Below are 27,944 nucleotides of genomic sequence, written 5' to 3' on the forward strand. Positions count from 1 at the left end.
TCTTGGTGGTCAAACTATTGAACTTCTCTGAGAAAGCGACACTCGTGATCCCGAGTCGAGTCCAGAAATGTACACACAAAACCAAGTAGACTAGACTACGAAAGTTTGAAAGTCACGGTTTGAAGGCGTGCCATTCTGAAGATGCTAAATTCTTGTGGCCCCCAGACAGAACCCGCGCCTCTCTGCATTCTTGCCTCGGGCAACCACGCGGATGCCCTGAGTGTTAAGGATTGAAGGTGGGCTCCGGGACCACTGCGCGCTGGGGAAGAGGCCCTGGTGCTGCGGAGACCCCGAGGCTGCCGAGCAAAGGGTGGAGAGAGAGAGGGACTGAGTAACCGAGGAGCAGAGCCTGACCCCGGGCGGCCGAGCACTTGGACGCTGGGGGACGCTGAAGGCAGGGGCGGCCGGGAGCGCGGCGGCTCGGGGCCGGGGGTGGGGGGTTGGGGACCGGTGGGTGGGGGGCTGCGGAGCCCGGCGCACTGGGCGGGGCGGGGTGCCCCGAAGCCCCAGGCGCTGGGTAAGGTTGCCGTGTCCGGCCTCGGAGCGCCGTGCACCGCAGCACCATGCAGTCCGGCCACTTGGAGATGATTTTTGACCGCGTGGGGCACTTCGGCAGGTAGGGAGCTGGGGCGGGAGTGAGGAGGGTGGACGGCCCAGGGCAGCGGCAGTCGCGTGGGCGGAGGCGTCGGTGGGGCCCGTTTCTTTCCGTTGCGGTGAGGTTCTCGCGCTGCTCTCGAGATCTGAAACCCCTTTCACCCCACGTGTCTCAGAGAAGTCGGGAGACTCCGGTCCAGACTCTCGGAACCCGGCGGCAGGACCCCCCCCCCCCCCAAGCGAGGAGAGAGGCGGTGGGGGCTGCGGGCTCTCCGGACGCACCGCTGCGGGGCGGGTGGGACCTGGCGCGCGCGCCGCGGAAGCCGGAGGCCCGAGGCTCCGCCGCCGCACAGAAGGGGGACTGCCTGGCCCTGCGCGCCCGTTTCTCTAACCCGCCGAACAGGGTCCTCTTCCACTTCCCGACGCCGCTGCTACTCCGCCCCGCGTTTGTCTTAGTGCCTGAGCAGGCATTGCCCCCTAGGAACGACCCTTAGGCAGAATTTGTTGCCGTTAATAGAAACCTGGTATGTGCCAGCTGCACTGTGCCAGGTAGTTAGTGACACGCAGTGCTTCATTCGATGCCCATCGTGATCTCGCAAAGGCGGCTGGCAGGGCCAAAGACCCACAGCTCTCACCTGGTGGGACCTAGGTTTAACCTTTTTACACTCGGCAGCCTCTTTTCATTTGTTAAACTAATAAAAACTGTTTAAATGTATTCAGTCATTAATTCGGTCATTCATTCATTTATGGAGAAACTCGTCTATGTGACCCCGAATGTTTCGCGGGGAGAGGAAGCTGGGTGAGGGGCCGACAGCACGCTGATCGCTGATCGAAGGTTGGAGCCGGGCCTGCATCCTGGCCAGCCACTCCCTCTAACGCGATTCTGGGAGTATTGTGGCTCCGTTTCCGATCCATAAAATGGGAATCATACTATCTGCCTTACCTCCTGTTCCCAGGTTTGTAGTGAAGAAATGATACGGTGCTGCTCTGCAAGGTGCAAAGTTGCACGGCTTTTTGTTGTGATTCCCAGTGTCCACAAAAAGGAAGTTATCGAGCCACTGAGGAAGGGCAGGAGGTCCCAGCTGTCCCCTACTTCCTCCTAAGACCTGCACTGTTGAATGCTGAGCTGTGTCTAGCTCTGTCATCAGCACACCTGGGCTTCTTTAGTGGTCACTACAGCCCTATGAGATTGGTAGCATCACTCTCATTGTTCACACAAGAAAACTGGGGCATGTGCCTCACTCACAGAGCTGGTAGCAACAGTAGAAGTGGGTGTCATTGGATGTCCATTCGTCTCCACAGCTCACACTCTCAACCCTGATGCTCTCCTGAACACAGTTAGCCACTGACCCTGGTACTCAGTTCAGCTCTGGGGTTGGATTTCTGAGTTCCAGTCCTGGCTCCACCAAGTATAAACTATATGGTACTGAGCATTTTATTTCCCGCTTCCTCGTCTGTGTAATGGAGGTGATAACAGAACCACAAATGCTTATTATAAGTCCTCCACATGTAGCCTCTCATTTCATCCTCCCAGTAACCCTACGGGGTTATCTCTGTTTATCTGTGCATATATTAAGCTAAACCCGACAGAGACCATTCATATTTGCTTACGTTCTTTTTTTAGTCCATAGGCCAGATAGAATAACTTGCTTTTCTTCTCTTTTTTCAGATATCAGATATTCATCTATTTCACATGTGCCTTCCAGAACATCTCTTGCGGCATCCACTACTTGGCCTCTGTGTTTATGACAGTTCTGCCCAAGCACACCTGCAGGCCCCCGGGCAAAGTGAGTCAGGTCCTTTTCCAAAACACCTCTATTTGGAGGTTGGAGGACGTCTGGAGCCTGTTCACCTCGAAGGAGGACTATCGCATTGTGGTGCTGCAAGAGGACGGTGAGGTCTGGGAGCTCCAAAGTTGTCACAGGTTCCGGTGGGAGAACGTGTCGCACTTGAACTATAAATACAACGGCATTAAAAGTAGCTTTCCTTGTTTGGATGGCTACATGTACGACACCAGCAAATGGGACAGCACCGTGGTCACTCAGTGGGATCTGGTCTGTAACCGAGAATGGTTTGCAAGGCTGATCCAGCCCACATTTATGTTTGGAGTCCTGCTGGGAGCGCTGATTTTTGGCTACCTTTCTGACAGGTAAAAGTGAGATATTTAGCATTGTTGCACTGGGGTAGGGTTTATCTTCCTGTCTGGCTTTCTTAGGGTACAGGGAACTATGTTAACAATTTCAGTTGTTTTCATGCTTCCAATCTATATACCTGCCTCTTTGCCGATCTGTTAAATAACATTCACAAAATAACATATTGGGAAGGGAATGCATTCTGAAGACAGTCCGCCTGTGTTCAAATCCTGGTTCTACTTATTAGCTATGCCACCCTCCCCCCAGGGCGAATTGCCTGACCTGCCTTTTGGAAGAATCTTGTTTGTGAGCTGGAGAGGAAAATCATAGCACTTGCCTCAAAGAGTTATTGTGAAATTAATACAGAAAAAATACTTTGGATATAGGAACCATTCAACAGACACTAATTGTTATTTCGAATATTCATTTTTTGTTAAATAGACTTGTGTTGTTGAAGAGATGTAGCTTGGTTCTGCACCAAGACTTCAAATACAGGAATTATCAGGCATAGATAAGAAAATAACTATGTTTGCTCTTCTCAAAGAAGTGAAAGACAAGTCTTAAAACATTGATAAAAGTCTGGAAATTGTAGTTTAAAATGACATAAAATTGAAGAATAATTAGAACCTCTGGAAAAAAATTTAAAAGTGACCAACAAACTTCCTGGGTACTTTAAACAGCCCTTTGCTACACAGCTAAAGAAAGAATTAGTAAAATGGATGATAGTTCAGAAAAAAAAAGTATCAATAATAAAACTCAGACAAAGACCCGGACAATATGCAAGATTGGAATTAACGAAGGCAGAGGAATAAGGTGTGGCCATGTTTAATATTACAAGCTAATGGTGGAAATGACCACATTAACATCTTAGAGGCCAAAATTCTAATCACCAACTCAGTAAACACAAGAAGAGCATTTAATAAACTTTAAAATCCATTCATGATAAAAACTAAGAATAGAAGAATGTCTTTGCTGTTAACAAGTATCTACAAAAAGATCCACCGCTAGCGGGAGAGCTCAGTTGGTTGGAGCATCGTCCCGACACACCAGGGCTGTGGGTTCTCTGCCCAGTCAGGGCACATGCAGGAATCAGCCAGTGGACGCTTGGACAGGTGGAGCAACAAACTGACGTTCCTCTTTCCCTTCCTCTCTCTCAAATCAATAAATAAAAAATTTAAAAGGTGGCGTTCAAAGTGCAAATGAGACCGGGGTGCATTAATGCATGGGGGCCAACAATCTAGCCTAGTGTTGTGTGGGAGCAGAGAAGACCAAGGGTGTGCAGCAGGCACTTTCCCATTGCTCCCACATCTTCCGCTCTACCAGGCAAACCTGTTGGCTGGAATCTTGGAACCGATTTCTTTTGCCTTAAAACTCTCTGTCAGAGACAGCGCATGGGGAGAAAATATATGCAACTTGCATGTTTTAATAAGGGTCTAGTATCCAGAATATATAAATAGCTCTTACAACCCAACAATAAAAAAATCCAATTTAAAAATGGCACAGGATTTGGATAAATGTTTCTCTAAAGAATATATACAAATGTCTAATAAGCACATATAAAAATGCTTAACATCATTAATCATTAGGGAAATGTACGTCAAAATCACAATGCCATGCCCCTGCACACTCACCAGGATGGCAGTAATCAAAAAGACAGGCAGGAACAAGAGTCGAGAAGCATGTGGAGAAATTGACATGCTCATACGTTGCTGGTGGGATTGGAAAAATGGGGCAGCCACTTTGGAAAACAGCTCGGCAGTTCCTCAAAAAGTTAACACTTAGATGACCCAGCAATTTCCCTCCTCGGTATATAGCCAAGAGAATGAAAATGTAAGTTCCTCTAAAATCTTGTTCATGGGTGGTCATGGCAGCATTAATCATAATAGTCAAAAAGTGAAATAGTGCAAATGTCCATCATCTGATGAACAGAAACAAAATGGGATGTAGCCATACCATGGAAATGTCAGTCATAAAAAAAGACTGAAGTACCACCCTGGCTGGTGTGGCTCAGTGGATTGAGTGCAGGCCTGCGAACCAAACAATTCCGGTTAGATTCCCAGTCAGGGCGCATGCCTGGGTTGCAGGCCAGTTCCCAGCAGGGGATGCACAAGAGGCAACCATACATTGATATTTCTCTCCCTCTCTCCTTCCCTTCCCCTCTAAAGATAAATACAATCTTAAAAAAAAAAGACTGAAATACTGATGGATGTACTGATGGATGTACAGCCTGGCTGAACCTTGAAAACAATGCCAAAGCCAGACACAAAAGGTCATGGATTGTGTGACTGCACTGATATGAAGTGTCTAGAATAGGCCACTCTACAGAGACAGAAAATAGATGGATGAGTGGTGGTCAAGGGCTGGAGGGAGCAGAGAATGAGGAGCGACGGTTCCTGGGTGCAGCCCCTTTTGGGGTTCGATAGTGATAAACATGGCACAACTCTGGGAATACGCTGAAAGCCACTGAATTCTATCCTTTCAAAAATTGATCTTTATGGCATGTGAATTCTATTTCAATTTTAGAAAGTCTATCAGGAACATAATTTGTTTTTTATTTGCTTTTTAGACAAAGAAATACCCATCCAAATTATAAAAATATAGGGCAAGTAAACACCTTATTCTATGAGCAGAATGTAACAAGACCTCTGTCTTTAGGGGGGTCAGCAAGAGCTGCTGCACCCTTGGTGGGCAGAGCCAGCCCTGCCGGGAAGGTGATCCAGCAGGTCAGACTGGAAGCTCTGGGAGGGAAAGGACAAATCCTCCTTCCTCTTCCCCGAAACCCCCAATTAGAGGTCTTCTAGGAAGCACCCAGAGTGGTCATGTATGTGTACCAGCGGCTTGGGCAGAGACCTCTCTTCTCCTGGGAAAGACTGGCCTCTGGAAGAAACCTGTGTTTGCTCACATTCCGCTCAAAACAAACAAATAACAATAGTCAAATACACAAGCTATTAAAAATATTGGTAACACTCATTGTTCATGGGTCCGGGTGGATGTTCAAACTGTTACAACTGTACTTTGCCTCCTCCACTGTGGCTGCTTCTTTTCCAGGGTGGGAAGACGAGTGGTCTTGTGGTCCACGAGCGTCGGCATGTATGTGTTCGGCATAGCGGTGGCGTTCATGGCGGATTATTACAGCTTCGTGCTCGCACGCTTTCTTCTTGCTGTTGTGAGTTGTGTTTTTTAACCTCGTTAATCCTGCCACAGTGTTTTCACATTAAACCTTAATTCTCTTAGATGTGCCTATTTAGAATCTAGGGCAAGAGATCGAGGACTAACCTTTGTTCTCTCCCTGGCAGAAGTTTTTCTGTGGAAAATTAATGCACTCTGTTTAGAATGTAACTCATTAAAATGAAAAGTTGCTGCTTTACTAGGCCGAAACTTTTTGTTCGACTCTGTGCCTGGCACATGAGCTACATTCCACAATTACTAAGGTATTATTTTATTTCTGAGCGATTAATTATATTCATCTTGTCAGACTCTGCATTTATGAGCCAAACAGATGGTTAAGGTATATTGTGAAGGAAGTCATTTGTGTATTGTGCAGTCAGAATGCAAACAGGAAGGCATCAGGCCTTTTTGTTCTAAAGAACAGGGGATTCGGGTAGAAAGGGCCTGAGTTTAAATATAGCTTTGTCATATATTGGCTTCTTAGCTGTGTGACCAGGGGAAAACATGGTGTCCTCTTTGAGTTTTAGTTTCTAAACGGTAAGCTGTAGAAAACAGCCCCTACTTCACAGGGCTGCTATCAGGAGTCAGTGAGGTTCGAGTAAACATCTGCAGCACAGCTCCCAGCAGGGGGTAGGCATTCTTGTGGGATGGGGACCTTCCCTGGAAGTAAAGCAGCGAGTGAGAAGATGTCTCCACACTTGGTGAGGCCTTCAGACAAGTTCCAAATTACCAAACAGCAGCAGCAGTGCTTCTGTTTGAAGGTCACTGGCCGAGGATAATGGAGTAAAGTTTTTACCTGTGGGAAGAGCTCGTAATCTTGCTGAGCACGGAGGAGGGCAGGTGTCCCTCTCACTGGGCTGGGTGATCCGAGGGCCCAGAAGTTGATACCCACAGGAAGTTTCAAAAGAGTATAATTCAAATATTAAAGGATAAAGAGAGGCATTTGGGGAAATCAGTGGTACTGTAGAATAATTTTGCAAAAGTTAATTTTATGATTTGTGTTATAAAAGTCAAATGTGAAATAATTTTGCAGTAAAAATTTTAATCCTTTCATTTCCCCCAAAATCTATCATTTTATTTATTTATTTATTTATTTATTTATTTATTTATTCCAAGAATGATCATACTATTGCTGTTGTAATCTAAATTTTGTTAAAGATAAGCCTATTTTCAAAATAGTTTTTTCTCCACTTTTTTATTGTGGTAAGAGACACACAACATAGAATTTAGCACCTTAACTTTTTAAAAAATGTTGGTAACCATATATATATATATATATATATATATATTTAATTTTATTTATTTATCTTTAGAAGGGAAGGTTGCTTCTGGTGCATCCCCTCCTGGGAACTGACCCCTGCTGGGAACTGGCCTGCAACCCAGGCATGTGCTCTGATGGGGAATCGAACCACAATCTTTTGATACACAGGCCTGTGCTCAATCCACTGAGCTACACCAGCCAGGGCTTAGAACCTTAACTTTTTAAGTGTGCAGGTCAGTGATGTCAGGTATTTTCACATGGCTGTGCAACCATCACCACCATGCATCTCCAGAACACTTTCCATTATGCAAAACTGAAACTCTGTACCCACTGAATAGCTCCCCATTCTCTCTCCCCCATCCAGCAGCCACCATTCTACTTTCTCTGCGAATATGACTACTGTGGGTACCTCATATAAGTGCAATCATACAGTATCTGTCTTTTTGTGATTGGCTTACTTCATGTTGCATAATGTCCTCAAAGGTTATTCATGTTGTAGCATGTGTCAGAATAGTCTTCCTCCTTTCTTTTCAAGGCTGAATAATATTCCGTTGTCTATATACGTACCACATTAGGCTTATCCATTCATCTGTCTATGAATGCTTGGGTTGTTTCCACATTTTAGCTACTGTGAATAAGGCTGTCATGAACATGGATGTACAGATATTTCTTTGAGACTTTGCTTTAAATTCTTTTAGGTATATACCCAAAGTGGCATTGCTGGATCATATGGTAATTCTATGTTTAATTTTTTGAGGAATTCTCATACCGTTTTTCTTAGTGGATGTAACATTTAACATTCCCACTAACAGTGCATAAGGCTTCCAATTTCTTCACATCCTTGTCAACCCTTACTATTTTCTCTTTTTTGCTGTAACCATATTAATGGTTGTAAGATGATATATTGTGATTTTGATTTGTATTTTCCTAATGATTAGTGATGTTGAGCATCTTTTCATGTGCTTGTTGGCCATTCGTATACCTTCTTTGAGGAACCCAAGTTCTTTGCTTGTTCATTTTTGAATTGAATTGTTTAATTGTTTGTTGAGTTTTAGAAGTTTTCTATATACCCTAGATAACTTTCTCTTATCAGATGTATGGTTTGCAAATATCTCATTCCGTAGGTTGCCTTTCACTCTGGTGATCATGTCCCTTGATGCACAGTTTTAAACTTTCATGAAGTCCAATGTGTCTGTTTTTTCTTTGTTGCCTGTCAAAATAAAGGTTTAGTCAAATCTTTTTTCTTCTTACTAGTTACCACAATGTTTTGTCCCTGTTTAAAATTTAGGATTTAATAAAAGGACTTCCTGTACAGGGATAAATTGATATGTACATGTACAAGGAACTGATAAATAAGTTCACAGTATACAGGAACATTTACATGAAATAAAAGGTAGTGTTTAACATTTATTTATACATAACCTCTCAAGTTTTGCTGTTGGGGGTGGAAAAGGTCGAGGAAGATAAAAGGACTCATTTAAAGTCAAAGATGGATTGGATTAAATGCCCTTTTACAAATGTGATATGGGTTCCAAAAAACAATTTGTTTGTCCTTTTCTTTCTTGTGTATGTGTCATTTTCAGAGAAATCAGAGTCCTCAGTCATTACAAATGTGATCTTAAATCTGAATCACCCCCCTTTTGTCTTTTAGGTTTCAAGTGGCTATCTCGTGGTGGTGTTTGTCTATGTGACCGAGTTGGTGGGCAGGAAGGCTCGGACGTGGGCGTCCATGCAAGTGCATTCCTTTTTTGCATTGGGGACAATGGTGGTGGCTGTGACGGGCTACTTCGTCAGGACCTGGTGGCTCTACCAGCTAATCCTCTCCTCAGTGACAATCCCCTTTCTCTTGTGCTTTTGGATGCTCCCAGAGACACCTTTTTGGCTTCTGTCAGAGGGAAAACATGAAGAGGCACAAGCAGCAGTAGATGTGATGGCCAAGTGGAATAGGGCAAGCACCTGTAAGCTGTCAGAACTCTTACCACTGGATGTCTATGGTCCTGTTGGTAATACGCCTCCGGACGTTCAGGGGTACCACCTCTCAGATCTGTTCTACAACTGGAATATTGGGACAAGGACACTTATTGTCTGGCTGATTTGGTTCACGGGGTGTTTGGGATTCTATTCCTTCTCCTTGAATTCTATTAATTTAGGAGGCAATGAATATTTAAACCTCTTTCTCATGGGTAAGTAGTTAAATTATATTTAAGTGTAACAATGAAATGAAATTTCTGCTGTGTTTTTAGTGCCCTTTTTTCTTACCAGGAACAATATTGCCAATGGCATATTTATGATCTCTTGGTAGCGTTATTATAATGTACCACATGTATATACTTATTTTATTTTTAAAAAAATGCAAATAGTCCAAAGAATTTAGCCCTCTCTTTTTTTTTTTGCCTCTTCTCCTTGTTTCCTTACTTGCAGCCTATCCCATCTCAGAGCTCTTCTTCAACGTAACTGCTATAACATTCGACTTCGTGCCCTTTCAGCTCGCCATGCGTTTTCGTATGTTTGCGCACATAAACTTTTCATATTCTGACATAAGGGAAGTCATTCATTCCATATTGCTCTTTGTACCTTGTTTTCCTTTTAGAATGTAATATGTCTTGGAGATCTCTTTCTTTCTTTAAATGTCCTTGCTTTAAAAAGTTTGCTTAGTAAAATAATTTAAATGCATGAGACTATCACTGATGTTGCTGAGGTTCTTCCATTTTAGTAGCAGGTTAAAATCGGCTTCAGATATTGCAGTGATGGCTTGAGACGTGACTCCTGGAGCACACCAAATTCACTTCAAACGTGAGAGAAATAGTACAGCTCTATCCGCATTTGTTCATCTAACTCCTGGTGATCTCCACGTCGGCTGCCTGTGTTTGGTATCATCCTCAGAAAATCTTGCTTTAAAATTTTTCACATAGAAACCATCCCCTTATTAAAGCGCTCTGATAACACATCTATTTTTGTTAGGAATTGTGAGAAGTCATTTTAAGGAAAAAAACCATTTACTCTCTTTTTGGGCAAACCAACAAGTTTGTCTTGCTGTCATCCACATTTGACACGTCAAAAGAGACATGAAATGAGAGATGAGGCTGTATTCCGAGAAGAGAGCGGCAAACGGTAGGAGGCGGGGGGGGGGTCGGGCGGGTCTGAGGAGGCTGAGGAAAGCTGCAGTTTTAGATCTGTGTGATATGGTTTCTTAATTTTGATGGAGATATAACTACTCAAGGAACTGGACAATCTTGTAACTATAAAAAGGTTCCCAGGGCCAATCTACATGGTTTTATATTCTCTACTTTTTTCGATTTTTCATGTCCTTACTCTTTCCAGTAGTCTTCTTGATGGCAAGTACTTACTTCCATGCTGTGAAATTTTTGAACAGTTTTTCATCTCCTGAGATGGTTTGGGGCTGGCGGGCACTTCAGCTCTGGTTTTGCGCCATTTGCAGGTGATAAATAACCTTCAGGGTCACATGAGGATAGATGTGGAATGGGGTCCGAGTGATTAGCGACATTATACATGGTAAAGTGGAGAAAGTAATGGCCCACTGCCCTGGTCCCGGAAGGCTGGGCCTCAGTGCTTGCCCCATTTCTATCCCAGACATAGTGAAGCCAAAAATCAGATGCAGTGTCAGCATCCTGCCAGGGAAAACCAGTGTAATCTGCTCTCACTATCGCTTCAGCTGTTTCACGGTTGCTGTCCAGCTTTGCTAGACTCTAGGATGCTGTCTGGTGGCTTTGCACACGGTCCTATGCAGGGGAAAGCTCTGAGTCCCACTTGGAGGGGGGGCGGGGTGGGGAGGCTGAGGGACAGGGTCTTTGGCTCACCAAGACCTCACTTCCCATCCCTGAGCTGTTTGTTACTTACTGGTTTGGTTTAAATCATTTACTCTGAGCTGTTAAGCGGGTATAATAATCCAGGCTTACTCCTATGAGGCTCTTCTTTTTTTATCCTTATCTGAGGATGCGTTTGTTAATTTTGAAAGAGAGAGACATCACTGTGAGAGAGAAACACTGACTGCTTGCCTTCTCATAGCTCATGTGCTCCCTGACCGGGGATTGTACCTGCCCTGGGTAGGTGCCCTGACTGGGAATCCAACCTGGGACCTTTCGGTGCATGGGACAACGGTCCAACCTACTGAGACACCCAGGCAGGGCTCCGAGAGCCTCCCATGAGGCTCTTTTGAAGCCCACGGTCTTACTTGATCTTGAAAAGTGCTTGATGAACTCTTAAAAAAAAACAAACCCCAGAATACAGGAGTAGATGTACCTGCTGCTCTGACCTGAAACATGACCCAACGGCAGTGTCTGTGAAAGGGAGGCGTTGCCTCCGAAGCTGTCTATTTTTCACATTAATGAGAGACCGAGAGACTGTCTCTCAAATAAGGCTCAGAATGTTGTTGTGATCATTATCTTTTTTTTTTTTTGGTCTGAGCCATTTTTCTTTTCTGAGCAGCTTCAACTGAATTTAATTTCAGATGTACTACTAAGAATGTTCACTCAGAAAACATGTACCCGCCCACTGTGATGTGTTCCAGAACCTTGGGAGACATTTAGACCCAGACCCGCCTCCCCAGGTGCTTGGCAGCTGCTGCAGATGTGTGCACAAGTGCACACCGCTCCTGAGGGCAGGGGCGGCGGGGAGTGCCCTCAGATGAGACAGGCTGCAGAGTGAGGGAGGAAGGGAGCTTTGAAGTAAAAGATCTGGGCTGGCTCCTTCCCAGAGGAGATTGCTGGGTCCTCTCAGTTTTGCTGAGAGCACTTGCTTGCCCCCTGTGTGGTTCTGGCTGATGGATGATAAAGCTTTTTTGTTCTGGCACTAAGACTCGAGCTTTGGTTCTTCAAGGGAAGGACTTTTATGTCATTTATGGATTCAGCTCTTTAATTTTTATTGTGGGGGAGTAAAGAGAAGTCCAAAACAAAGTCCCTGTTCATATTTTTATTAGATTAAATTCATATTTGATTAAAAATGTTAACTTTTAGATTTAAAATCCATCAAGCAGTTATCATTATTTTATGAATTTAGCTGACACTGGATTTTCTACTTTAGTTTCTAAGTTTGAAGTTGCTGCTACAAAAATTTCTCCCTATTTCTGTCAAGCATAAAAAGAAAAACTGGGACAACTGTAATAACATAAACAACAAGCTATCATTTAAATTTTAAAAGTATGCATGCAATCATTGGCGTTAAAAGAAATAAACACTTAGAAAAAGAAGATCAGAAGTTATCAATATTGCCCATTAAGTCTACTTATTTATTCATTTAGCAGGCCTGTCCTCCAGGCAGCCTGCTCTGTCCCGGGGAGCTTACAGCTCAGTAGGGGCTGAGATTTCTAGGACAGGTGGTCAGTGTAAGTTAGCGTTAGTGCATCTCACAGGAAACACTGTCCCAGGAGTTTAAAAGTGCTGGGGCCGGTCGCCTCTGATCAGTTGATAGTCTGAGAGGCCCCTGGAAGCAGAGATTCCGCTGATCATTCCTTGTGGGGGATGGGCGACGAGGCGGGGTCCCCTCCCACGGCTGGACACTGTGGTTTTCTGCTCCATGACAGGTGCCGTGGAAATCCCTGCCTACACTTTTGTGTGCTTGGGCATGGACGCCCTGGGCAGAAGAACCATTCTGACCTTCTCCCTCCTCTCCTGCGCAATTTCCTGTGGTGTGATCATACTAATCCCCAGGGTGAGTTCTTTCACATTTTATTTAGGGGATGATTCGTTATACTGTGACAGTTTGGGGAGAATTTTTAGCTTATTACAGTAAGTATGAAGATCAATTTAGATATATGGTCAGAGTGCATATACAATATTTAACAATATATTTTCTTTATAAAACCCATTCTGTCTCTGTTATACAGAACACGCTCATTGTTGAACATTTAGGGAAAAAAGAAATATATTTTTTAAATGCCCTTATCCCACTTCCCAGAGATGGCCAGCGATGTTAAGCACACTAATGTTGAGTGAGGAGAGTAGATGCCTCCCAGTGATTATCACCTCAGACATTTATTAGTTCAGCAAAGGTCTATCCAGCACTTATCACGTGCCAGGGGTTGTTCTAGGTGCTGAAGACACACCATGAACCAAGTTTCTGCAGTATAACAAAGAAAAAGCAGGATGAGGAACAAAGAATGGTTGTGTACAGTGGGGAGCACACCTGAGTGCTATTTTATTTTCTCCAGGGCGGTCCAGGGTGGTGCACCTCTCAGAGAAGGTGCCGTTCGACCAGAAACCTGAAAGACGGAGGGAGCCGTGGAGACACCTGAGGGATATAATGTCTAATATTCAGGATCGTTTCTACTTTAGTCTTGTTTTCTATTGTGCTAGATTAGTAGTTGCCAATCTCTACTATTCTCCCTGAACCACCTGCTTTTAAAAATGCAGTTTCTTGGTGAGAAGCACTGCCTTAAATCACTGAAAGGACTTTCACGTTCCCCTATTTTGGCAAACCTCATCCCCTAGAATACCTCCTGCATCCAGAAGGCGCCCCCTTCCCCCCTGCAAAATGTTATCAGAATCTGTATTTTCATTCTCTATTTGAAAAATATCATCACTATAACAGTATTTTTAAATACTGTATGTAATTTTCTCCAGCGATAGTATCTTAACAGGCAGCACAAGGTGTTTTAAGTTTTGTGTATTATTTGATATTGAATTTAAGCTGACCAGTGGTTTCTTTTTTGAGTGATACCCCACTTAATTATCAGGGTTGATGAATCAAGTGTTTTATGTCACTGAAATTTCCAGGTGATTGATATATAGCTGATATGAATGCAATAAAATTGCTTACAATGAGCAGGTCTTTGCCAGTTTGAGGGAGCTTCATCTGTTTTTGTCTGTGTTTTTGAGTAGTTTGCAGTGATAGTAGTTGAGTTGGTGGCAGGTGCCTTTGAGTTGGTGAAGATTTAGGGGAACCCCATACCCTTCAGGACCCACAGTGGTCAAGCCACAGCGGTGATGGGAAAGCGGCTGATGGGGGTTTCCAATAGAGCACCAGCCCCTGACCACAGATTTCTCCCCTCTAATAAAATTTCTCTTCAAATGGTAGTGCTAATACAATACACAGTTTTTAAAGTCATGTTCATTGATTCAGTCAATAGTGTCCATAATAATAATTAAGGTGACAGGGTGACACTGGCTGTTTTAATAGAGGCATCCCCAAATCTCAGTGACCTCATATAATAGGTGTTTATTTCTTGCTCGCAGGAAGCCTGATGTGTGTGTGCGTGGTTGATACCAGTGGGAGTGGTGAGGGGAGGGTGTTTGCTCCACGGAGTTACTCAGGGACTCGGGTCGACAGAGGTGCTGCCATCCTCAGCACATGAACTCCAGGGTTACCTGGGTTTCAGCGTGCAGCTGGCAGCTCAGGGGCAAGAGAAGAGATGGAGCACGGGAGGACTTTGTGAGCCGCTGCTGGAAGCGAGATGCCATCGGGAAAGCGGAGGGTTCGTAGGAGGCACCCACTGAGTGGTTTGCTGTTGAGGAATACAGCAGCTAAAGGCAGGTGGGGTCTGTACAGAGTACTAATAGTTATCACGTGTAAGTTATTTTCTGGAGATAATTTACAAGGCATGGGATTACTGCTGCAAAGGGTGCAATTTTGTTTTTATGGCTCTTTGATGTATTCTGCTGGCTCAGTGCCATTGTTGGAACCAGCATGTTTGGATGTCTCTCGTTCCAAAGCAGCCCTCCCAAGAGATATTGTTTTCTTATTTGGTAATTTGAAATCTCCAAGGCTGGGGGCAGGCACAATAAAAACTTTCCTGTAAATTGAAAAGCTTTTGCAGACCATGAGTAGAGTTTACAAAATAAATTCAAACAAAAATAGAACTCTTCATTGTTCTTGAAAATACTAGAGGACTAGAAAGTTTTAATTAATAATTTTAGCTCTGGCTGGTGTGGCTCAGTGGACTGAGCACCGGCCTGTGAACCGAAGGGTCACTGGTTCGATTCCCAGTCTGGGCACATGTCTGGGTTGGGGCCAGGTCCCCAGTAGGGAGCACACGAGAGGCAAGCACACAGTGATGTTTCCCTCCCTTCCCCTCTCTAAAAATAAATAAATAAATAGTTAAAAAAATTATTGTAAAGATTTCATATTTTTCTTTACAATATTACTTATGGTGGTCTATTTTGCTAATATGTTTATTTCAGGGTTATTATCACTGGACTATGTTGACCTCTATGGTTGGAAAATTTGCCATAGGATCAGTGTTTGGCCTCATTTACCTTTATACGGCAGAGCTGTATCCAACCATGGTAAGGTAAGAGTAACTTATTTTTCTGTTGTTTTCCTATTATATTTCACTTATGTATCATTTTGTTATGTTTGGCCTTTGCATATAAGTGCTTTATTTTCATAGATGCTACTGGGACTCTGAGCTAGGAGGAAGTTACAAGATGCTAATTCTGAATCCGGGGCTTTGTCTGTACCTCATTGGCAAGGACAGTAAAGAAATAACACTCAGTTATCCTAAAACCATTTGAAATCTTGAATCTAATTGACTTACACTGATTCTCCATATGGCTCAGGCTCATTTTCTGAGACTGTGTCTCTTGATGTTCTGATGTTGTATGAGTTCGTTAGGGCTGCTGTAACAAACCACCAAAGCTGGGAGCCTCAGAGGTGGACAATTGGTTTTCTCACAGTTCTCACAGTCCAAGGTCAAGGTGTTTGGTAGGTTTGGTTTCTCCTGGAGTATCTCTCCTTGGCTTAAGAAAATATACCTATTCACATTCTTTTGTTCCTGCTAGACATGTTATAAGGTTTCTTTAAATACCTTTTAACAAAAAAGAACATTGAGATATTGCTCGATTTAACAAAATAAAATGTTCCATAGATATAAATCTCTTGTTTTCTCAAACTTCTGTTCCCTACTCCAAACAAATTCCTGTTCTAGAAGATTGATGTTATCCTCAATAATAGACTGAATATACATGAGGGCCCCATCTGCATACCACACGAAGAACGGTTTACCCTTTTATGTCCTGAATTATCCGCATGCTTGTATATGCCACTGTTTTGGAGAATGTGGATCTAAATAACAAGTGATACTTGAAAAATTAAAGTAGAATTATTTCCGAGTATATGAAGCCAAACTGAAGTTTTCCTATGTGTTCTCTGCTGGAGGGTGGGCCAGGGTTCCTGGAAGTCGGTCCCTCGCTGTGTCCTCGGTGCTCCACTCGTCTTCTACTCCTGCCTCCACCTGCATTAATTCCCCTCTCGTTTTCAGGACGCAGGCCATGGGAAGTGGCAGCATGGTGTCCCGTGCAGGAAGCATCATGGCTCCGTTCTCCCTTTACCTCTCCGGCATTTGGACCTTCATGCCTCAGGTGTTTAATCGGCTTCTAGAACTTTCCTGAGGGAGCAGAAAGGCAGACCAGCTAATTGCCTTCTATATTTTTTATTTATGGGAGGCTAATTTATCATTCAGTGATAGGGGTCTGTAGAAACCTTATGGACAGCTCACCAAGCGGTAAGTAGAGTGGTAACTGCTGTTTTCTTGTTGGCCAATTGCCTTCCATCCACCAGTGAGCTGAGTGCTACAGCACCGTCTGCAGAAGTGCCTCCCCTCACCCATGTCATGAAGCTGGGGCCACCCAGGGAGAGCTCTGGTCTCAGTGCTTCGGCCTCTATTGCCTGCCCAGCCCAGCCTGTGACCCTCCATCTGGGTGCCCAGGCTGCCGCCACCTCCGGCCCCTCGCCCCTGCTTTCCCACCGTGTGTCTCCTGGTCAAGGGGAATTCTGGAGGCTGCCTGTTCCCTGGAGGAATCTGTGGCTTTCAGATAGAAAACACCTTTTTCTCCTGGCTCTGGTGATGTGAGCTTTTTGCGTGGTTACGAAGAGTGAAAGCAGTTATGTTGTGTTTGTAGCTTTCCTCAGGTGGGTGCTGAGAGGTTGGGAAATCCTGGGGAGCACTGTTCTTGGTTTCGTCAGACCCCCTGGTCAGGAGGAAGATGGGAGAGTTGAGGAATGGGTGGAGTATGTATCACAGGTAACCAGGTTCTTGGTGATCAGGACAAAGAACTGAACCAAACACCCAGAGTTTATAGCAGAGAACATGGGAGCAGGCCAACTCTAAGCAGAGATTGACCTCACAGCCTAAAGGGACTCTATTCTTATAGGGCAAATCCTTCCTGGCTAGTTTTGGTGGGCTTTTACTGCGCATGTACTAGTTGTATTAATTTAAAGCTACTGCACATGTGGTCTCCCGTGATTTTCCCTGATTGGCCACCAGGGAAGAGGGTCCCACAATGTTACCAAAAGGACCCTCCCTTCTTCTGGGGCCCCCCTGTACTAGGTTCACTTTGCCCATCGCCAGAGAATTATAGCTCTCCGTGTTAGAGACTGGTGAAAAGGAAAGGAATTATTTATTCAAGTTATACAGACTTAAGAGCAATGACTTAATGTCTTCATCAAAATCCCAAAGTCCCTTAAAACACCCGCAAACATACACAGTCCTTCCGTCTCCCTCCTACCAGGTCTGGGGTACCATATCTCAGGGAAAGAAATAGATGTCCGTGGCTCAGGTAGCTCCTGGTCCTTCCCAGTAATCTGTGCTCGGCTAGCAGGCCTCCCTCGGTTCCCAGCACCATCAGCTGTGTCACTGGGATCTCCAGTTCTTAATCCAGAACCACACGGCACCTTCTCATGGCCCACCAGCAAGAGTCCTTTCACCCCTCTCTTTCCTGCAGCGTCTCGCCTGTATTTTTCTGAACTGCTAAGAGAGAGCTCTGCATTGCTATTATAGCTTGCTTTCCAGCTTCCCAAGCTCTGTGGCAAAGGGAGACCCAAAGCCGAGTGACTCTCCCCTGCCAAAGCTGCGTGGTGATTCTTGTCATGGCTGCCACACCTGGGTTTAAATCCTAGCACTAATATTCCTCTGCAGCCTCATATCCAACTCCTCCCACAATCGGCTATACCTGCTAGCACTCCTGTATTTTCCAGCTTTTCTGGGCTTCCATAGTGAGTCTGGGCAGGCATGGCCCCATGGCGTGGAGCCAATCATCTCCGAGCTCTCACACAAGCTCTGTAATCAGAGGAAATTGCCCCCCAGTTACATCTTGGGTGGAAGTCACTCCCTTCTCCCTGGCTCAAAGCATGGCCACAGCTGTTTAACATATTATAAAACCAGTTAAAGATTATATACATGTTAAATGACCATTCTAGAGGTTATCTGCAGAACTGTTGCTATACAAAACAACTCAATGGCCCTGCTCCATGTATGCCATCCCCAGCTCAGACTTGTGGGGGTGAGGACATCCCATATTTTTAGTATTTCCTGGACACCCTGAGTTCTGGACCCCATTACAAATCCTTCTTTTGGGGGGGCCCCTGGCTGCACCCTTTTACATAGGGATTGGGAAGGGACAAGGGTGTTGGGTCAGGGGTGGCCCAAGGTGTCACAGTGCCTTAGAGGAGAGCCCTGGGTCTGCTGGCCCCCTCCTCTCCCAAGGTACCACTCGAACTTGAACTATGCTGTAGCTTCCTCTAGGCTATTCCTTCTTGGCCTCTTTTAGTGCTCCTCTTTCTTCTTCTGATTGCCCTTAAATAAGAGCCCTGCCCTCCGCTCCCAGCAGTCTTTCCCAATCCCTGGGTGGATAGCTGCTCCTAAATTCTGACTTCTCTTGCCAGCTACAAACCCATGTTTCCACCAGGCTCATGGATTATTCTCCTTGAATGTCTTACAACAAATTCACTGTTTCCCAAACTGAAGTGGTTGGTGGCTTAAATTTCCTCCTCCCTCTCCCACTTTGGATTAGGAGCCAGTGGCCTCCAGCACAGCACTTTAGCATCAGCTCTTCATTTGCCCTGGTTTTCATCCCTTCCCATCCCAATCCACAACAGGAAGTCCTGATCTTCTCTCTCAAAACCAGCCCAGATGGCTGCTTCTGATTCAATTCCGCATCAACTTCCACCTCCCAATCTTTTCCCTGTAATCCAGCCCCCACCCTAGAACAGTTTGGTCAACCACAGCTCTGCTCCAATTGCCTCCTTACCTTCAGAATAAAATCCAAACTCTGCTTGATTCAAGTCCTTTCCAGATGGAAATCCTGGCTCATGTAACCTAGTCTGTTTTGGTTCCTCATCCACCTCCCCCTCCCCCCACAGTCCCCCCATTTACTCTCATCCTAAACATCACCTCTGTACAGGGCCTCTCTCCATTCTTACCAGACTCCTTCCTTCCTTCCTTCCTTCCTTCCTTCCTTCCTTCCTTCCTTCCTTCCTTCCTTCCTTCCTTCCTTCTTCCTTCCTTCTTTCCTTCCTTCCTTCCTTCCTTCCTTCCTTCCTTCCTTCCTTCCTTCCTTCCTTCCTTCCTTCCTTCCTTCCTTCTTTCAGAGAATGGGAACAGTTTTGCAGAGACATGTGGTAGCCATGAAAGTGATGTCGGTGGTGTCAAAAGCAGGAAAACAGACAAGGCCAAGTGACTGGAGTGGGGCTCCCGTGGAGGAGGGAGGCAGAGGCAGGGATGGTTTTGTTGTGGGTGATCCAGAGTGTAATGCACTCGCTTCATAATTATTTCTTTTTTTTTTATTTTTTATTGATTATGCCATTACATTTGCTCTATTCCCCCTCCCTTCCCCTCCACCCTGCATACCCCTCCCCCACCATTTCCCCCTTTAGTTCATGAACATGTGTCTCAAATTCTTTAGATTCTGTATTTCCCCTACTATTCTTACCCTCCCCCCTATCTATTTTCTATCTACTGTCTATACTACTTATTTTCTGTACCTTCTCCCCCCTTCCCCTCCTCCCACTCCCCTGTTGCTAACCCTCCCTGTGATCTTCATTTCTATGGTTCTGCTCCTGATCTAGCTATCCTCTTAGTTTGCTTTTGTTTTAGGTGTGGTTTTTAATAACTGTGAGTTTGCTGTCCTTTCACTGTTCATCTTTTTTATCTTCTTTTTCTTAGGTAAGTCCCTTTAACATTTCATATAGTAAGGGCTTGGTGATGATGAACTCCTTGAATTTGACCTTATCTGAGAAGCACTTTATCTGTCCTTCCATTCTAAATGAAAGTTTTGCTGGGTAGAGCAATCTTGGTTGTAGATCTTTGGTTTTCATGACTTGGAATACCTCTGTCCAGCCCCTTCTTGCCTGTAAGGTCTCTTTTGAGAAATCAGCTGACAGTCTGATGGGAACTCCTTTGTAGGTGACTGTCCCCTTATCTCTTGCTGCTTCTAGGATTCTCTCCTTCATTTTAATCTTGGCTAATGTAATTATGATGTGCCTTGGTGTGTTCCTTCCCGGGTCCAACTTCCTCGGGACTCTCCGAGCTTCCTGGATCTCTCGGAAGTCTATTTCCTTTGCCATCTTGGGGAAATTCTCCTTTATTATTTGTTCAAATAATTTTTCAACTGGTGGTTGTGCCTTTCCCCCTTCTGGTACCCCTATAATTCAGATGTTGGAACGTTTAAAGATGTCCTGGAGGTTCCCAAGCCTCTCCTCATTTTTCTGAATTCTTATTTCTTCATTCCTTTCTGCTTGATCATCTTTTTCTTCTGTCTGGTCCTCTCCCTTGATTTGAGTCCCAATTTTCTTTCCATCACTATTGGTATCTTTTGTATCAGCATTCATTTCAATTAATTTAGCTTCCATATGTTTCTCTAATTTGTGACTAAAATCCACCAGTTCTGTAAGGATCTTTATAACCAGTGTTTTGAACTGTGCATCTGAAAGACTGGCTATTTCTTCATCACTTAGGTCTATCGGTTCTGGGGCTCTGAGTTGTTCTAGAGCCATTTTTGGTTTATTCGTGCTGTTTAGTGAGCGGAGCGAAGCCTTAGTTGTTTACCAGGACCGGGCGACCCAGGTCGCTGGTTTGTGACGCTGTGTGTGGGGGCGGGGTCAGAGAGGGAGCGATGGCGTTCCTCTCCGCTAGCCCAGCGCATCCAGTCACTCAAACGCCTCGGGCTTGCTTATCCGATCCTAATTTTGCGAGCCTGCTGCACCGCGTGGGTTTCCCTTCTCACTGGTTTCTCCGCACGTAAATGCGCACGACCGCGCCTCTTCCCTGTGCGCTCCGGCAGCCAGCTCGCTGGCGATCAGCCCTCGGTTGCCTGCGCGCCCTGCGCACTGCCCCGGGAATTTTTTCTTGCTAACCTGCTCTGCTTCTGGCCTCGCTCCTCGTACCGGTCCAGCCGAGTATCTAGTTGTCCTTTGGACTCCGTATTGTCGATTTTCCGTGTGGCTTGGTTGTGACTGCTGTTAAAAATAGTTGTTCTTAGATTTGGTTGTGCACAGAGGCGAGGTGGACCCTCCACCTACTTCTCCATCTTGGCGGAAGTCCATAATTATTTCTTAAACTGCATTTGTTGGGTGCCCTTTTAATACTTAAGTCATATTTTATAATGGATATATAGATAGACAGACAGCCATAGACTCCTTTTTCCCTTTTTAAGAGGTAAATGCAAGAACTGCTGGGACTCCTATATCTCAGAAGCGTGAAGCCCATCTGGGGCAGAGCCTGGAAAGGCCACCAGAACCATAAGACAAGTCAGGGCAATGGTGTCTCCCCAGCACTTCCAAGAGGTCCTTGGCCATTGACACGACACAGTCCCTCTCACAGGGTCCTCCCAGGCTTCCTGGAGAGTAGCTGCCTTGCCAGAAACTTCTGGGTGAGGCTGTCCCGGAGCATGTTTCCCAGCTCACCCTCCCGCACTGCCTCTACGGATGACTGCTGGGGAGCCAAGCAGTGCAGGAGTTTGGAGAAGGTGGCCCCCAGGTGTCTTTGAGGAGGCAGAGAAAACCCCACCTCTCCAGGAAGGCCACCCCAGATCTCAATACTGTCCCTCTCTCCTGTGTGGTGTTTCCTGTGTGTCCCTGTCACTGCCTAGTCACAGATGGGCTTTACTATTTGCACGTGTGTCTTTGTGTCCCCCACCCCCAGGTTAAACTGTCGAGCTCTTTCAGGATGAGACCTTTTGTATCCCCACTGTTACCGAACAGAGGTCCAAGGGGGGGGCAATATTTGGCCCACCTAGGGATGCCAAAAACTGCTACAGAACAACAGGGGCCCCTCCCAAGGACGGTATTCTAATACCTGCTGGGGTCTTCTGTCCGCCGCCAATTGGAAAGACATCTCTCAATACCAGAGATTTGTGAAAAGGAAACGAAATGTCTATTTAAAGCTGTACAGACTTAGTGAACCGATGTCCCCATAAAAGTATCGAAGTACTTTAGGATAACCACAGACGCCCACAGGCACTTCCTTCTCCCCCTGCCCTAAATTCAGGGTACTGTATCTCAGGAAAAGGGCACACGTCTGTGTTTCAAGCCTCTGGCACTGTCAGCTGTGTCGCTGTGCACGCAGGATCTCCAGTTAATCCAAAGTCATGTGACACCTTCTCACGGTCCACTGGCAAGAGTTCTTTGTACCAAGTTCCAGTCAAAGTCTCTCCTGCTTTCCAGGCCTCATGGCCAAAGGGGGCACCCCAAAGCCGCGTGGGCCTCTTCTACCAAAGCTGCAGGGGTCTGCACTCCACCAACAGCATGTGTCTTTCTTCTTCACCTGGCTGCAGGGATCTCCATTCTGGCAAAGCTGCGTGGTTTTCCTTTTCACCTCGCCAAGAGGGGACTCTTACTTTGCCCAAAACCTCATGGATCTCTCTCTCTCACCTCATCAAGAGAGGATCTTTACTCTGCTGAAACTGCATGGCTCTTTTTTTAATGGCTGCTGAATTTGGGTTTAAATCTCTGCACCCATCCTCCTTTGCAGCCCCATTTCCTACTCCTCCCACAATTGGTTACACCTGCCAGGACTCCCGTATTATTGCAAGTTTACTGGGCTGCCATCATGAATCTGAGCAGGTGTGGCCCCATGGTGTGGCGCCAATCAACTCCAAGCTCCCACTCAGGAGCGCAGCCCCTAGTTACCTCTTGGGTAGAAGCCACTCCCTTCTCCCTGGCTCCAAACTTGGCCACAGCTATTTAATAAATCTATTAATAAATCTATGAAACCAGTTAATGGTTATAGATATGTTAAATGACCATTCCAGAGGTTAGCTGCAAAACTGTTGCTATGCAAAACAGCTCTCAAAGGCCCTGTTCCATTTGTTCCTTCCCCCTGGGGGGTGAGGACATCTTAATATTTCCTGGACACCCCGAGCTCTGTACCCCACCCCAAATTTTTTGGGGGGTCCCCCTCCTGGCTGCACCCTGTTACACCACCACTGGGTCCAGCAAAGCATTTCCTCACCTTGTGTGCCACCCATGTTTTAATTTACTTACTATTTAAATAGACTGGCTTTAAAAATAAGAACAGTGAAATCATGGGTATTTGTACTAATTATGTGTTTTGCTAAAACACACCAACAGAATCTCACAAGTAATAAGACGAAGTGTATGATCCGGCCTAGAGGCACCTTGCACACGTCGGTGGGTGTCCATCTGTTCTTTGGGAATAACCGGCGTGGCCTGCACACCTCCCTCCCGCTCCAGAAGGACACACAGCCACGCTTGCTTGGCCGGGCGTGGGAGTGCCGGCCTCTTTGATGGGCTGACTCTGAGGTGCAGAAGTGACTTGGGCTGTCCGATCTGCACGGAGAGGGGTTTTGGGGCGTCCAGATCAGACACCACTGTCCGGCCTGCACAGAGAGGGCCGGATCAGGGCACCGACTTTTTTAGGAGCATCTCCTTTGTGGGAGCCCTTGACATTCCTCATTAAATAAATCAAATGTAAAAAATGGGAGAGGTTTTTTAAGACAATAAGCTGAGGCACACAGAAGATAGTTAAGTCTCTCAAAGCAAACTGCTATAAATTTACTAAAACCAAATAAAAAAAATTTTTAAGGACTTCTGGAAGGGTCAATTAAGGACTAGTTAAAATGGATTTTTAATTCTATGTAACAGGTACTTAAATGGTGCTTGGTATGTGACACACTCCTTAAGTGCTTTACAAAACTTAGTTTTCATAGACTGCAGACACTGCTTATTGCTGTCCCCATTTTATAGATGGGGAGACTGATGTACAGAAAGTCATTATCGGCCAAAGGTCACTCACCTTTAAGGTACAGTATTGGATTCAACCCCAAATACCATGCCTTTTACCCTGCTAAGTCCACAAACAGTACAACAGGGATCCCAGAGCACTAATCTCCTTGACCCTGATCCTGCCCTGACCCTGACCGGCCGTCCCCCTTTCCCTAGACAACCTCTGTCAGCAGGGCCTTGTGTATGTTTGCGGAAATATTCTGTGGATGTGCTTCCTTTGGAGACAACAGATGTTGCTTGTGTTTTAATGAGTAAAAAAATAGATTATTCAGTTTCTCATTAAGCTTATTACTGGGCCACGCTGCCTGGGAGCCAGCGCCTGCATTCTGAGGAACGGAAATGCTGATCTAGCGGATATGTCTACATTTTCCCTTTCGAAAGGGAGCACGCAGAAATCACTTGTTCCGATGCTTTTATGATCAACCATTATCTGCTAGTAATCTAAAGAAAAGTGGACACCTAATTCATACCATTTTTTAGTCATCCACGCATTTGGCAAATGTTTAGTGAGTGTTGATTTTGAACTAGCCTCTTTGTTAGGTGCTAAGGAGCAGAGACATGAAAGCAATAGCCTGTGTCCCCAGGTCTGGTGGGGAAGGCAGGAGAGCAAACTGTCACAAGCCCCAGAAATGAAGGCTGGAGTGGGGAAATGCTGGCCCCAGGCTAAGGCCAGAGGGGAGGCTTCCTGGAGGAGGCAGTAAGAATCAGCCTGGTGGAAAAGGGAATTCTAGACAGAGGGACCAGAAAGGTGAAGGCTTAGAGGGAAAAGGAACCTGGCCAGTCTGGATCTGGATGCAAGTATTATTGCTCATACCCAGGGTGGGTTGTGGGAGGTACTTTAAGTAGGCAGGGGTCTCAGAGGAGGTCAGAAAGGAAGAACATTTGGACCAAAGGTGGGTTTGAGAGGACAGGATGGAAAAGCCGCAGCCACAGGACCTGATGACCTGTTGGGTGTGGTGGGGGTGGGGAACTGGAGGGATGTAAGAGCGGTTCGGGGGTTGGAGGGAGCTTCGGAGCAGGGACTGGGCTGAGGTGGGGAAGGACGGTATGTGAGGAGTGTAAGGTGCCTGCGGGGCAGGGGGATAGCCCCCACTGGAGTGCAGGTTTGGGAGTCAGCTCGTAGGAAGATGAGGGAGGAGTGAGGGGGACGGAAGAGCAGAGCCCGTGGAGGGGTTAAGGTGTGATGGAGGAAGAGTCCGGGTCAGACTGAGGCACAGCAGCCAGGGCGGCGAGTACCCCAGAGGAGGGGAGAAGGGGAGGAAGGCAGGAGAGGACGGTGGCTAAGAAAGAGCTGTACAGGAACACATCCCGGGGGCCTGGGAAGAGCAGCTCCGCAGGTCGGGGCGTGGGCCAGGCTGGGAGAGTGGAGCGGGAGGAGGGCTGAGAGCGGAAGCAGTGGTGGGGAGGAGATGGGCGGGAGGCAGAGGGCCTCTTCTGGTTCCTTTAAAAGGTGACACTTATTGATCAGTTACTATGGGCCAGATGCAGTTAGTTCTATGTGCCTTGTAGGTGTTGTTGAATCCTTTCAACAATCTTTTGGGATGGGTACTATTATTCTTTATATTGAACCCAGATAAGGAAATTGAGGAGCAGGAAAGTAACTTACTCAAGGCCGAGCAGGTAGTGCATTCCTGGGCAGAGTGGGCTTGGAGATGATAAGAGGCTTGAGAACTTTTATTTTAACAAGCCAGTGTCAAGAAAAAGGTCAAAAATATGTGTGTGAGAGAGGGAGGGCTGCTGAAGGAAAACCTGAGGGGGGAGGGGGAGGGGGGAAGAGGAGGAGAAGGGGGATGGGGAGGGGAAGACCAGTCGGGAGGGGGAGGGAGGGGAAGGGGTAGGCGGTGGGGTCTGGAGAAGATGGAAGGCCCCTCTGGTGGGGTGTAGGAAGGAGGGATAGTGGGGAGGGGACGTTGTTGCGGCGTTTGTGGGTGGAAGGAGCTGGCCAGGGCTGCCGGAGCCCAGGCCTCCTGCCTAGAGAGAGGGGAGAGTGGAGGGCTGTGGATTTGTTCTCTTGTTACTACCAAGCTAAAAAAAAAAAATCTGGTTCTGTCTTGGATTTTCCGTTTGATTCCGTTTCTTGTTTAGACTTGTTCGGTGGTTTTCAGACCCTGACACAGGGCTCTTCGGGGTTCACGCATCAGTGTCTGTGTCTCTGTGTGTGAAAGAACCAGAGAGCTCTTTTACACACCCTGAGGAATGTCAACGCTACCGCTTCTAGGCTCTAGGCGCATAAGAGTTAGATCGCCAGCATTCTGCAAAACAAACCAAAGAGCTGACCTCCCAGGTCACGGCTGTGGCCGCCGTACCTTCTCCTCAGAGTGGCCTGTGTGTTTCATCCTGCTCACTCTCAGAGGCTGTAAAAACCCCAAGTGTGTAAATTTATCAGAAAAACCATGCCTTAGGTTACTTTCATGGGCTCTTCCCAGGCAGTATTTTTTTGCTACAAGAATTCAAATTATGTGAGGATGGAACACATTTTTACAGACTATATAAAGATTTAGTTCTAAAATCCCCCCGACATCTTCCTAACGATCAGTATAGAACAGATATGTACACTTTGATTTTTAATGTGATTTGCATTTTAAAGACAAACACCTGGTGCTATTCTACAGGGTTGCCTTTTATGTGTCAAAATTTGGGAAGTAAGGAAATAGTTGATTTTTGTAACTAGGAAATCAGATGGACCTCCCTCTCCAAAGTAGCAGTTAGTTTCCATCGCACTGGTTTTGTTTCCCCTTCAGTTCTGTCGGGTTTGGTTAATTGAAACATTTCATTGGTGCATGCATGTCTGCATTCACTCATTCCCCACTGTCCGTTGAATGCCGAGGCATACTGGTTACTGGGGCAGCGACAGGGTTGGTTATGACAGTCACTCACCAGGCTCAGTTGCTGGGTTTCTCCACAAGACAGTGGAGTCTGAGAAAATGGGACGGGACTTTTTTCTTCGCTGTGTAGCAGCTCCTAGGACAGTGCCTGAGAGAGTGATAATGCAGGCAGTATCTGGGATTCACTGAGTAGGTGCTCCATGGCGGTTAATGAATGAATCAGTGAGTGACCAGATTAAGCGCAGACCAGGAGTTAAAGAACTCCCAGGTCAGCCTGAGTAACTGAAGGTCTCACCGCAGAATAAAAATGTCCATATGTCAAATTTAATTCTATTTCCTTCGAAAAAGGTTCAGAATTATCATTCTCTGAAAAGTACATGTATTTCTTGATGTATCACTTACTGTTTTTAAAAATTCCTTCCAGTTGCTTGTCGGGATTTTGACCTTAGTGAGTGGAATCCTAACCCTAAAACTTCCAGAAACCCTGCGGAAGCCTCTGGCAACCACTTGGGAGGAGGCCGTGGAACTGCATGCAGAGAAGAGACAGCAACTGAGGTGAATTCTCTCCCACAACCAACAATACTGGTGCTGGACAAAACAGAAGAGATTCATTCGGGGGATCCTGGTCTTGGCGAATAAATGTGCTACGTGGACTCTCTAGCACCTGAGATACTGTTTACTGTAATGCCTTTGCATTAGAGAAATATTATTCTCAAATTCTTCATGTCACTGATATGTCTTTTAAAATTTTTTTGTAAGAAAGTTTTAAAAGTTGTTTTGTAAAAGAAATAAAAGCTGAGATGAGAATGCTCACTTTCAGACTGCTTTCTTATCTCCACGAAATGTTTTTCCACATTTGTTCTTCTGCGTCACTGTTTCTCAGCCTTCCCCACTTGCCACCAGGGGGACACACCCACTCCACTCAGTGCCAGGGCCCCTGGTCCCCAGGGGCTGTTGACTGGGAAGAGGGCGTGCATCAGAGTGCATTTC

The 27,944-nt window shown here is 45.8% G+C and overlaps 1 protein-coding gene across 2 annotated transcripts; it reads left to right on the forward strand.

Annotated features, from left to right (window-relative positions):
• Positions 1-516: 516 nt before the first annotated feature.
• SLC22A16 (solute carrier family 22 member 16) lies at positions 517-27,677 on the forward strand. 2 transcript variants are annotated; one of them, XM_037159034.2, is made up of 8 exons: positions 517-616; positions 2,264-2,743; positions 5,775-5,892; positions 8,807-9,338; positions 12,695-12,822; positions 15,291-15,400; positions 16,370-16,469; positions 27,379-27,677. In XM_037159034.2, exons 1-8 carry the CDS (start codon positions 564-566, stop codon positions 27,511-27,513), a joined length of 1,656 nt encoding a protein of 551 aa, XP_037014929.2. In that variant the 5' UTR covers positions 517-563; the 3' UTR covers positions 27,514-27,677. The 2 variants fall into 2 exon arrangements, with proteins under 2 accessions (XP_037014929.2, XP_053520852.1); XM_053664877.1 differs by having other exon boundaries at positions 15,291-15,395.
• The last annotated feature ends 267 nt before the right edge of the window (positions 27,678-27,944 follow it).

Source organism: Artibeus jamaicensis, unplaced genomic scaffold, assembly GCF_021234435.1.
Source record: "Artibeus jamaicensis isolate MK-2021 breed Jamaican fruit bat unplaced genomic scaffold, CSHL_Jam_final contig_387, whole genome shotgun sequence".
Taxonomy (NCBI): domain Eukaryota; kingdom Metazoa; phylum Chordata; class Mammalia; order Chiroptera; family Phyllostomidae; genus Artibeus; species Artibeus jamaicensis.